Source organism: Peromyscus californicus, unplaced genomic scaffold (genome assembly GCF_007827085.1).
Source record: "Peromyscus californicus insignis strain IS unplaced genomic scaffold, ASM782708v3 Scaffold_14__1_contigs__length_90479793_seg_2, whole genome shotgun sequence".
Taxonomy (NCBI): Eukaryota; Metazoa; Chordata; class Mammalia; order Rodentia; family Cricetidae; genus Peromyscus; species Peromyscus californicus.
Genome location: NW_026294436.1, coordinates 50,774,344 through 50,786,837, shown reverse-complemented (window position 1 = coordinate 50,786,837; position 12,494 = coordinate 50,774,344). Strand labels below are relative to the sequence as shown.

At 38.4% G+C, this 12,494-nt stretch overlaps 1 protein-coding gene across 6 annotated transcripts in view; it reads left to right on the top strand.

Moving 5' to 3' along the window:
• Dcaf6 (DDB1 and CUL4 associated factor 6) overlaps positions 1–12,494 on the top strand; it is a 115,189-nt gene that overhangs the window by 31,562 nt on the left and 71,133 nt on the right. For all 6 annotated transcript variants that reach the window (XM_052737468.1, XM_052737467.1, XM_052737466.1 and 3 more), the window contains exons 5-8: positions 1,035–1,220; positions 5,496–5,609; positions 6,154–6,289; positions 11,363–11,574. In XM_052737468.1, coding sequence (XP_052593428.1) covers positions 1,035–1,220; positions 5,496–5,609; positions 6,154–6,289; positions 11,363–11,574 — 648 coding nt within the window. The remainder of the gene's footprint in view (positions 1–1,034; positions 1,221–5,495; positions 5,610–6,153; positions 6,290–11,362; positions 11,575–12,494) is intronic.

Genomic DNA, 12,494 nt, shown 5'->3' with positions numbered 1-12,494 from the left:
GTACTTGTTGCACATTTGCTTATGAGACATAAGCCAATGTCAGCACTGCATGGCCAGGTTCCCTTTTTGTTTTTTTAAGGCACAGCAGAAATTTCTGTTCACCATATACTCTGTTACGGAGATAGATACATCAGTTCATTAAGCTAGTGCTGTATTTTACTGCTGTAAGTAATAAGTCAGTCATCTCACAGATTATTTCTTTTATTGCTAGAGGTATTGCTTTGGGATAAGTTCTTAGAAATAAACTTCCCTGGGCATGGGGTCAACATGTAAATGGTTTTGTACATTCTTGATGAACTCTTGGACTTCGCTCTCATTTAGCTCACTCACAGGCCTGCTTCGAGAGGCTGATGTCATGCTTCTATGTTGAACAAGAATTGGTATCTCAGTACAATTTCAGCTCATTTATGAATAAAATTGAGCATTTTTTCATAATTTTAAGGATTGTCTGTTTATCTTTGGACTGTCTGTTCAGGGTTTTTTGTTTTTGTTTTTTAGGTTTTGGTTATTTTTCCTCTCAATTTTTAAGTACTAAGGAAAATCAGTTCTAAATCTGCAATGTATATTGCAGATATTAAGTACTGATATTAACCTTTATTTCTGTCACAGTAAGGAATTAGATGTTGGAACTTCTGCTGTATGCTCATTGTACCATTTTATTAATTCAATTTTCAGCCATTTTGATTGTCTTGAAAGAAAATTAATTAATCACCTAGTACATACTGTTTCAAAAGTCAGTCAAAATAGTTCTTTCTTAGTTACTAAGAATTTATGAGTGAGAGAGATAAATGATTTAAATAAGGAGAAGTGTGCTGAAGTTGCTTTTCAGGGAATCACTCCAAGTGGTGATAATTTTGAACAAAAGAACATTTGTGAGATTCTGATGCTTTTATAATTAGTTTGGAATCAAACATTAACCTTTTGTTGAGGTTGTTAATGAGAATTTATTACTGGTTGTGATTATATTAAACATGAATATTTCTCACTAGGAAAAGAAATTACTTGCTATGAACTACATTTTTTGTATGTTTTAGGTTTTGACAACGATCCGTTCAGGGCACCGAGCAAATATATTTAGTGCAAAGTTTTTGCCGTGCACAGATGATAAGCAGATTGTGTCTTGCTCTGGAGATGGAGTCATATTCTATACTAATATCGAGCAAGATGCAGAAACCAACAGACAGTGCCAATTTACGTGCCATTATGGAACTACTTATGAGGTACAGTGCTGGGATTGCATGTGTAAATGCGTGCTTCTGTGTACGTGTATAGATGTGTCTGTGCATTTGTTTACACACGCATCTACTTTTTTTGGTATAGAAATTATTGGAAGATTGTATTTCACCAAAGCACTTCTGAAAATTTATCATGGTAGATTTTGTGCATAAAGTTATAAAAGTAAGAATCAAGTATTAGTATTGTAAGATGAATTTGCAATTGCTTAAACAACCGTGCCTTAAACAGGTACTAGCCCCACCTTGTGTATTTATTTCTTTATTTTTAAATTAATTTTAAGTTAGCATATAAAGATAATGTGTTTTTTTTTTAAATTTATTTTATTTATTATGTATACAGTGTTCTGCCTGCATGTGTCTTTGCAGGCCAGGAGAGGGCACCAGATCTAATTGCGGGTGGTTGTGAGCCACCATGTGGTTGCTGGGAATTGAACTCAGGACCTCTGGAAGAGCAGTCAGTGCTCTTAACCTCTGAGCCATCTCTCCAGCCCCAAAGATAATGTGTTTTATTGTGGCAGACCTTTAAAGATGCTTCTATTGCTTTACTACATGCTTCTGTAGTAGGTTTTGTCCTCTGTAATGCACTGCCTTACAGAGATTCATTTCTGTCTTCCTCTCTGTGTAAGTTTATTTTGTGTTGCAGTAACACAATAAAATAAAGAAAACTTTTGGGATAGGGTCTCACTGTGTAGCCCTTACAGGCATGAAACTCACTTTGTAGACCAGGCTGGCCCTGAACTCACAGAAATCGATCTGCTTCTGTCTCCCAGGTGTTTAAGGTGTTTAGTTTTTTTTTTTTTTTTTTTTTTTGTTTTTTTTTTTTTTTGGTTTTTCGAGACAGGGTTTCTCTGTGTAGCTTTGCGCCTTTCCTGGAACTCACTTGGTAGTCCAGGCTGGCCTCGAACTCACAGAGATCCGCCTGGCTCTGCCTCCCGAGTGCTGGGATTAAAGGCGTGCGCCACCACCGCCCGGCGTGTTTAGTTTTTCTGGGGCTGATTTTTGTAAATTTTGTATTGGTTTTTGTCTTGGTTAGGGTTTCTATTGCTGTGAAGAGACACCATGACCATGGCAACTTTTTATAAAGGAAAACATTAATTGGAATGGCTTGCTTACAGTTCATAGGTTCCATCCATTATCATCATGGTGGGGAGCATGGCAGTGTGCAGGCAGACATGGTGCTGGAGAAGTAGCTAAGAGCCCTACATCTTGCAGGCAGGCAGCAAGTCAACTGAGACATTGGGCATTATCCTGAGCATAGGAAACTCCAAAGCCCACTGCCACAGTGACACACTTCCTCCAACAAGGCCATACCCACTCCAACAAGGTCACATCTCCTAATAGTGCCGCTCTCTATGAGCTTATGGGGGACAATTACATTCAAACTACCATGTTTCACTCCCTGGTCCCCAAAAGCTTTTTAACAATATCATAATACAAAATGTATTTAGTCCAACTTCAAAAGTCCCCATAGTCTATCACAGTCTCAACAATGTTTAAAAGTCCAGAGTTCAAAGTCTCTTCTGCGATTCAGGCAATCTATTAACTATAATCACCTGTAAGATCAAAATAAAAAAGCAGATCACATACTTCCAGCATATAACTGCACAGGATATACATTACCATTCCAAAGCATAGGGAATGGAGCACAGTGAGGAAATACTGGACCAAAGCCAGACCGAAAACCAGCTGGGCAAATTCCAAACTCTGCATCTCCATGTCTGATGTCAAAATGCTCTTCAGATCTCCACTCTGTTCAGCTTTGTTGACTGCAACACACTTCTTTCTTTTGGGCTGGTTCCACTCCCTGTTAGCAGCTCTCCTCAGGAGGTATCCCATGACTCTGGCATCTCTAACATTTTGGGTTCTCCAAGGCAATCCAGGCTTCACTTTCACAGCTTCACTCAATAGCCTCTCTACTAGGCCTCCATTCAGGGACACTCCTGACACAAGCCTGGCCTCAGCAGTTTTTCTTAGGCATGGAGGCAAATTCCAAAACCTGTTTCTTCTGTCCTTAACTCTAAAACAAGAACCACATGCCTGAAGATGCCAAATTCTGCTGCTTACTGGAGCTGGATCATGGAACATGGCCCTTCCATTCAATTACATCTTCATCAGCTTTCTGTTCTTCACTGCCTAAGCTTGGCTGTCCTTGAACTTGCTCTGTAGACCAGGCTGACCTCAAACTCAGAGAGCCATCAGCCTCTGCTTGTGGAGTGCTGGGATTAAAGGTGTGCATCACCATTCCCAGCTCTAAGCTTTTCTTTAGTTCTTTTTAACAAATTGGAAATTTAACTGGATGGGATGGTCACTACTCCCTTTATTCCATTTCTTAATCCATTTATCTCATTGAGCACAGAATTTAGCTCTATTCTGCTTCCTGGTGCCCCTTTTCTCAATCTGTACATTTTATATTTTTCCTTGCTTAGCTTGTTCCTTTTCATTATAAATCTTCATTAGAGTTACTACTAATAACCACATGACAGAGTCTATATTAGGCTGTTTTGAGATTTCTTCTGCCAACAGAAGTAATCCAAAACCTCTCACTTTAGCCTCAGGTGGACTCTTTGGACAAGGGCAAAAAGCAGCCACATTCTTTACCACAATATCACAAGAATAATATCTAGGCCATATATTAATATTATTCTCCTTTGTAACCTTTTGAGCCAGCATCCCACAGTTCAAATAACTCTTTGCAACTCTGTTTTTTATGTTCCTTTTAGTATGGTCCATTAAGCAGTGCTTAAAGCATTCCACATTGCTTTCCTAACCCAAAGAACTAAAGTCCATATTACTTCAAACAAAAACTTGGTCAGGCCTATCACAGCAATAATACCCCACTCCTGGTACCAACTTCTGTCTTAGTTAGGGTTTCTGTTGTTGTGAAGAGACACCATGACCATGACAACTCTTATAAAGGAAAACATAATTGGGATGTCTTACTTAAGGTTCAGAGGTTCAGTCCATTATCATCGTGGCAGGGAGCATGGTGGTATGCAAGCTGAGTGGAAAAGTAGCTGAGAGTCCTACATTTTCCAGCCAACAGGAAGTCAACTGAGACACTGGCTGGTATCTTCATGTGTGCTCACTAAGTCTCTTACTAGGTCAGCGGCTAGACTGAACATAGCTTTCCTAATTGCTTTGTACTCCTAGTCAAGTCTTTGTCACAGGGCATCACTTACAAATGTTTTAATGATTCATATTGTAATTGCCTGAATGAAACTTGTTTTTCTAAACTAGTGAACCAGTTAGATGAAGGAATTAAATCAGTTGTATAAATAATACTTTAGGAAATATGTGCTCCTAAGAATTTGGTTTATAGACAGTAGTATACAAAGTGAAAAATGACCCTTTTATTGAATGAAGTCATCAGAGCTGAGTTAGCAACAAGTTGCAATACATTTTACTGATAAAATGACTTTATAAGTAAATAACTCAACACTGCTAACTCATTGAGGTGATATAATAATCACATTTCTCACATATGTGAAATAAGTCAAAAGTCATATCTTCCTTGAAATATGCATTCCATTCATTTGTGTTAAGTGTGCTTTTTATAACTGACTTTCTGTCATGTATAAGTCTTATTATTTTGTGTTGTTTATAAACTTGTTTAATAAAAGCAAAGAAATATCAATACTTGAAGTTTTAGAGAAACAGACAACACAATTTTTTTAATCTGAAAATCAACTAAAATGAATCTTTCTAGGCTCAAATTCAAGTGTTTATGGGTCTGTGAGCCTGATGGTTTTACCTTTTCCACGTCTGTAACCTTTATGTATGCTCTGAATGAGGGTTCCTTCCTCTGTCTTTTAAGTCACCAGTCTTCAAAGCATTTTTTTTCTGTTTGACTTTTTCCATTATCTTATGGTCTTTTCTGACAGGTACATTTTTGCCTCCCTCTTTGACTCATAATGACTCTTATAATTATTTTGGCTCCATATGGCTAATTCAGCATAATCTTCCCACTTCAATGTCTTCAATTTAACCATACTTCTAAAGTTATGTTGTTCAATGTTTATGATTTTGGAAAATCTTATATGAAGTTATATTAATATAATTTCAAAGTAATCATTTTACAAGGCTGCTGTATGTCTGTGTATTCTGTATTTTAAATCATGCTTTGGATAAGTCATAGATAATGACTTACATGGATAGTTTTGTTGCGTTTACCTTCACGATGTATCAAACAGTAGCAGTGTATTTCTAAGCCCCCCATTCAGTTCTTCAGTGGTATTTCTTGCACTTTTGTCTCATCTTCAGATTATGACTGTCCCAAATGACCCTTACACCTTCCTGTCCTGTGGGGAAGATGGAACCGTTCGGTGGTTTGACACACGCATCAAAACTAGCTGCACAAAAGAAGACTGCAAAGATGTAAGAGTCCAAGTTCTGTACCAGTGACTTAGACAAATCAATTATGACTCAATGAGATACCTTTGGTGATCATTTCATTATTCCAAATGCTTTTAAACCATGTATTAGTCCACACCTTAGGGGGGTACAGGTGTCCTTTTCTAGGTAATGTCCTCATAATAATACAAGGGTTAAGAAGTGGAAGAATTATTTCCTTAGTAAAGCTTATTATATGTGTAGTTGGAAAGTATAAAGAAAATCCAATGACTCCAGAATAATTCCTAACTACCAAGATGTTCAATTTATGAAATTGGTAAATATATGTGATAGAAATAATATTGTAAGGTTTCCTGTTGGCTAAATATGCTAGAAATGAATTCTTACAGTCTTAAAAAATAAATTACAAGAAAACCATATTGTTGTGTTTTCCCTTTTTTTTTTTTGCTCACTGAATTAGAATGTCTGAGATAGGTTATTATCTTATAGTTAGAGGGAAACTGTTTTACATTTAGAGTGTTCACTTCTGTATAGCTCTATGTAACTGGTCTCATGCCTGTCTTTTTAGGATATTTTAATCAACTGCCGGCGTGCTGCCACGTCTGTGGCTATTTGTCCCCCAGTACCTTATTACCTTGCCGTGGGTTGTTCTGATAGCTCAGTACGGATTTATGACCGGCGGATGCTGGGCACAAGAGCTACAGGTGAGGAAATATTTGGCAAAATTTGGGGCCATTCAAAGAAATGTTTATGACATTTTACATTTACATAGTTTTTAATTTTGTTATAAAATATGATTTAAATAACATAGATTATTCTAAGAGGAAAAGTATTTTGCTAATTTCAAATGCTCTGTTGGAAACTAGGCATAGTGTTGCGTGCCTGTAGTCCCAGCACTCTATAGCTGGAAGCAGGAGGGTCAGAAGTTCAGGGCCATTCCTGTTGAGGCCAACATGCACTACATGAGACCTTGTCTCAAGATAAAGAGAGCAGACTCTAGTGGAATAATGCTTTCACAGCTCGTCGATATAAAAGAATCGTAACAGGAGCTGGGGAGATGTTGCAGTGATTAAGAGCATTTGCTGTTCTTACAGAGGACTTGAGTTTGGTTCCCTGCACCCGTGTTAGGCAGCTCACAACTGCACCGGATGCTTCACAACTGTCAGTAACTCCCACTGTAGAGAATCTGATGTGTATTCTTCTGACCTCCTTAGGTACCTACACCCAGGTACACATACACACCCCCAACACACACACACACACATACACACACACACACACACACACACACACACACACACACACACACACTCAAGCAAACACTCAGACACATAAAACAAATCTGAAAAAAGTTATAACACACTTGATTTGTTTCTTTCCCAAGGCTGCCATAATAAATTACTCAAAGTGAGTCTCTTGAAATACTAGAAATGTGTTTTCTTGTATTTCTAGGATTTAGCTATCTGAAATCAAGATGTCTTAGGATTAGTTCTACTAGAGACTTCAGGAGCATCTGCTCTGTGCCTCTCTTTTGCCTCATGATAATTGGTGCCAAATTTTGGCAATGTCAGGAGAACACTTTGATTTATAAACCTACGATTTCTTGAAAGTAATTAGGAGACATATTGATAAAGGAAAATAGATTTACTTATATTTTGACCAAACTGTAGAGAGAAGGATTCCTACTTTCTCTCTGCCTTTCTGTAGCAGTGTTATAATTTTATGGAAAGGCTGAAACAAGAGCCAGGAAGTAGGGGTGTACAATTTAGACAGATCTATGTCAAATCTCTTCCTGGAAGTCATATTCTTCCTCCAGATGTCCCTGGGGCTTTAGCCCTTACTGCTTCCAAAATGATAGTCCTGGGGAAATTTTAATTCTCTGGGACTCATTGTTTTAACAGCCACAGAGAAGGATACAAGTGTCTCTCTTTAGACTGTCTTCTTTGCTGCCAGTGCAGTTCCAAAATCAGACTTCAATTCCAGTAGTCACAGCAGTCCAAGCTAAGGAGATATAAACATATGCTACATATTATTTGATACCCAAGTCCAATTAAAAAGATCACGCATGTGTACATGTACATATATACAAAGATGAGTATCAAATGTATAGTCACATGTTATGGAAAGTAAAGGACTTGGGCAGAAACTACCAATGTCAGTAATAACCACCCTATATGATTATCAAATGGGAGGGAATACCAGATGAGAACGTTTCTATTTTTCCTTTTTTTATAATTTATTTTTATTTTATGTGCATCGATGTTTTGCCTGCACGTATGTTTGTGTGAGGGTGTTGGACCCTGGAGTTGTGAGCAGGCATGTGGGTGCTGGGAATAGAACCCAGGTCCTTTGGAGGAGCAGTCAGGACTCTTAACCGCTGAGCCATCTCTCTATCCCCTCTGTTTTGTTTTTAATCAGTTAATTCTTGACAATTTCACACATTTGTGTACTATATTTTGATTGCGTTCCTCCTCCATTCTTCTCCCTGCAACCCTTCTATTCCTGCCTTTATGTCACTTTCCCTCAATAGCCTGCTGAGTTTAATAGAGTTGCTTGCATGTGCATACATGTGGCTTATTTACTGGACCTGGACAGCTCAACAGTGGCTACATCTCTGAAGAAAAATTACTCCCCTTCCCTAGCCCCATCAACTCCCAGTCGCTCTTCAGTTGGAGGTGGGGCTCCTGTACCACATCAGTGTTAGACTGTCAATGGGCTTATCTTATGCAGGCAACCACAGCGCCTTGTGAGTTCATGAATGCAATAGCAGCGTTACCAAAACAGCATTTCACATCACTCCTTCCCATCCTCAGACTTTTACATTCTGAGAGCCTTTCTCTTTTGAACTGTGATGAGGAAGGAGTCCTGTCAATTTGAATATGCACATTTTGGGTGAAACTGTATGATAATATGAAATTATAGGCTTAATTATTACTCTCAACAGAGGCAAGACAATTTATATTTTTAGCAGAATTACACAGCTTTGGGGATCCTTAGAATTTAGTATTCCTGGGCCAATTGAACTCTCTCCTCTCATCCTGAATTGAACTGAAGACTACCAGAGTTTTTAAAATTGGGATTATAAACTAGACGTTGTGGTCAATGCCTGTAATCCCAGGACTGGGGAGGCAAGAGAGGAGAATCATGAGTTCAAGGCCAGCCTCAACTATGCAGCCAGATAACAAGGTTTCAAAATTCCAACCAAGGACTAGAGATGTAGTTTAGTGATCGAGTACTAGCCTAGCATGTGTATGTCCCTGGGTTTCGTCCCTCCACCACAAAAAAGTAAATCAATTTTAGGAATAAGGGAGGGGAGTATATAAGATGTATATAAGATGTAGCCGAAGAGTATAGCAAAGAATACCTCATAGTAAAGTAGTTGGGGAAACATAGACAGTAGTCCTAAAAGCTAACTAAACAATTTACACACTAAAGTAAAACCCTTATGAGACATAAATGCAAGAGTGGAAGTTGGATAACAGAAGATAAGAAAAAGAACACATATGGAATGGGTTGTTGGCACAGTTCCAAAGTTGAAAGGTGGCGTTTTCAGATCCTTCAGGCTCTAGCAGCTCTGTGCTTGTGAGGAGGAGTGAGTGACAACCTTGGTCTCTGCAGCCTCAGTGTTCTTGGCATTTGGGTGCTGGAGAGTGAGGTCCTAAGTTCTTGGCAGTTGCCTTGGACTCCTGCCCTCCGCTGTGGCCTCTTGGTCCTGCAGGTTGGAGCAGTACTCGTTTTGTAGTTTCTGCTGCTTTCTCAGTAAATGAATTTTAGAGGGAGGTGGTGGGGACTCCAGGGAAGCTGCCTCTGTGAGTTATCAGCCATTCTAGGGTGGACCTTTTCAGAGATACAGTTGTTTTTTAATCTGCAAAATGTTCCTAGCACTAAGTTCATTTGTCAAGTACAGCTATAACATACAAAGTGACTTGGAAGGAAAGAGCAAGCGTGTCCCTTCTGAGAGAGATCCTTTTTAAAAGTTCCTCTGAGCTACTGTGCTCTCAGGTGACCAAGGCCCTGCTAGCTTTGAGAGAAATGGACTAGATGGCTCTCAAGGCTCCCCAGGGGTGGCAGGAATCCCTGGTATGCCCAGATACCCTGGACTTCCTGGTTCTAGCATCTGGGAGCCAGCCTTCTACACCCTGCAGACTATTCAGGGAGCATTCAGTAAAGGTCCCAGAGAACGGTGAAGGCTGTGTTGACTCCTACATGAGCCATCCCTGATAGAGGAACCTGGAAGAGAAAGACCATCCAAAGCTACAATAAAAAGAATAGCATATTGCCTTCAACATGATTATAACAGTCAGAGTTAAAACAATGGTGCTTGTTGAGCAGGCCCTTTCTCCTTTGTCTTGGAAGACAGAAGAGTCATCAGAAATTTTTTAAAAATTAAATTCTCTTTAAATACATAATCCTCTTCTTGAGATCTTTTATTGTACTATATATCATGAGCCATTGTGCATTATTTGGTTTCCCTTAGTTGCAGTGGTTATTTACATTTTTAATTTAGATATTTTCAGATGATTGATTTAGTTATCTAGAGGATTACTAGACTAGGAAGAAACCTCAGTACATTCAATAGAATAGGTGCTTAAAATCTTCAACAGAGAGGGATGGAGAAATGGCTAAGCTGTCCAGAGGACCTGGGTTTGGTTCCCAGCACCCACATAGTGGTTAACAGCCATTTGTAATTCCAGTTCTAGGGGATCCAGTGCCCTGTTCCAGTCTCCATGGGCAGTGCACACACAGGGTTCATAGACACACATGTGGACAAATTACCCATATACATTAAAAAAAATCTCAAAAATTTTTAATGACAAGAAAAGGCTCTGTCATAGGATGTGGTTTTCTTACATCGCATGTATTCCATCCTCAGCCTAACTTCATGTTGAGTCGAATATATTACACCCCAAACCTACTGATATTTTGAGTTCTATGTGAAAGCAAAGAAATGATTTTAATATCCCGGCACCTGTAAGTTATATTAATGAGGTTATTTATTTTAAAGGGTTGTTCAAAAACTAGATAATGGTTTCTAAAATATATAAGTGAATAAATAAACAAGTAGCCAATAAACAATTAGAATTGTATTCAACCTGTCCTGCCAAATGTCAGGTTTCCTATTATAGAAATGATCTTAATTTGAATGAAAAGTTTGGAGAAGACTTAGTGCAGAAATCAACTATTAGTAAACATTATTTCAGCAAATCATGTAGTCTAGAATTCTGAAGGATGATAAGTTGGTTTCTTTGTTATTTTGTTTGTGTGTTTAAATATGCTGTGTGTATCAGCTTGACATACCTGGGAAAAGGGAATCTCAAATGAGGAATTGTCTTAGTCAGATAGGCGTGTGGGTATCCCTATGTGGTATCCTGTTTTCTAAATTGCTAATTGATGTAGGCTCTTTGTGGGCCTGGGTAGTATAAGAAGGGTAGCTGAACAAGCCAAGGGAAGCAAGCCAGGAAGCAGCTTTCCACCATTGAGTTCCTGTCCTGACTTCCCTCAATGATGAGCTGTGATTGGGAGTGTAAGCCAAGTTAAACCTTTCCTTCTCAAGTCCCATTTGGTGTTTGTCATAGCAACAGAACTGGAACATAGGCTGTCTTTATAGCATTCTTTCTTGTTTTGTTAAAAAGGAAACCTCTTATAGATACAGAAAGTGATAATTTGGGTTTATATTGTTATATCATTTCATGTATCCCATAATTCAGGCTAAGAGTTTCTTAAATGTTTATTGTATTTGGAACACTATTAATTTTGAGTAAATTCCTGTTATTTAGGGAATTATGCAGGCAGAGGAACTACTGGAATGGTTGCTCGATTTATCCCGTCTCATCTTAGTAATAAATCCTGCAGAGTGACGTCTTTGTGTTACAGTGAAGATGGCCAAGAGATTCTTGTTAGTTATTCTTCAGATTACATCTATCTGTTTGACCCCAAAGACGACACAGCACGAGAACTTAAAACTCCTGCAGAGGAGAGGCGAGAAGAGGTAAGATTACTCAAAACTAGACTATTCATGGGGAGATGCCTGTAATTCCCAGGAGAAGGCAGGATAGATGATCATCCTTGGCTAAGTAAGTTTGAGATCAGCCTGGGCTACATATGATGCTGTCTCAAAAAAAGGAAAAGGAAAAGAAATAGAAGAGTTAAGTGTTCAATAAATAAGTAAATGCATTGATTTTTGAAGGGTTTATGCTTTAGGGAACATATGAAAGAACAGGCTGATAAATAGCTCTGGAAAATGAGCTAATTAGGAAATATGTAATATAAAACCTTTAACCTTGTAGATGCACAACACAGCATAAAAAATCAACAGCTCTAGTACTCTCTCAGTTGTACCTTTTTTTTCAGTTACAGGTTAGTGGCATGTAACAATAGCCCTAGCTACATGTTACAAAATTCACTTGAGAAAGTAGGAAAAGTTCAAGAGGGCATTTCTGTAAAAGGTGAATTAATTGAATTACTGTGACCAAAATAGAAAACTGGGAAGCTAGAAGTGCATTTTGGAAAGTATACAACCATGGGAACATATTTGGTTTAGCTTGTTAGGCTTTTCGTAACATGCATGCCATATTGGACTTTCAAAAATACTTTATTAAAGATTTACTTTTAATGTTTAAAGATTTTATTATTTTATATGTATGATAGTTTTGCTTGTATGTATGTCTATGCATCATGTACATGCTTATTGCATGCCAAAGGCCAGAAGAGTGTGTCTCATCCTAGAATTGGAGTTACAGAAGACTGTAAGCTGCCATGTTGGTGCTGGGAACCAAACTAGTGTTCTCTGGAAGAGCAGCAAGTGCTCTTAACCACTGAGCCATCTCTGTATTCCTAACTTTGATCTTTTTATTTTGCAATGATCTATGCTTGTTCTATACTTTGGCTTATTAAATGTTGTTTCTTAAA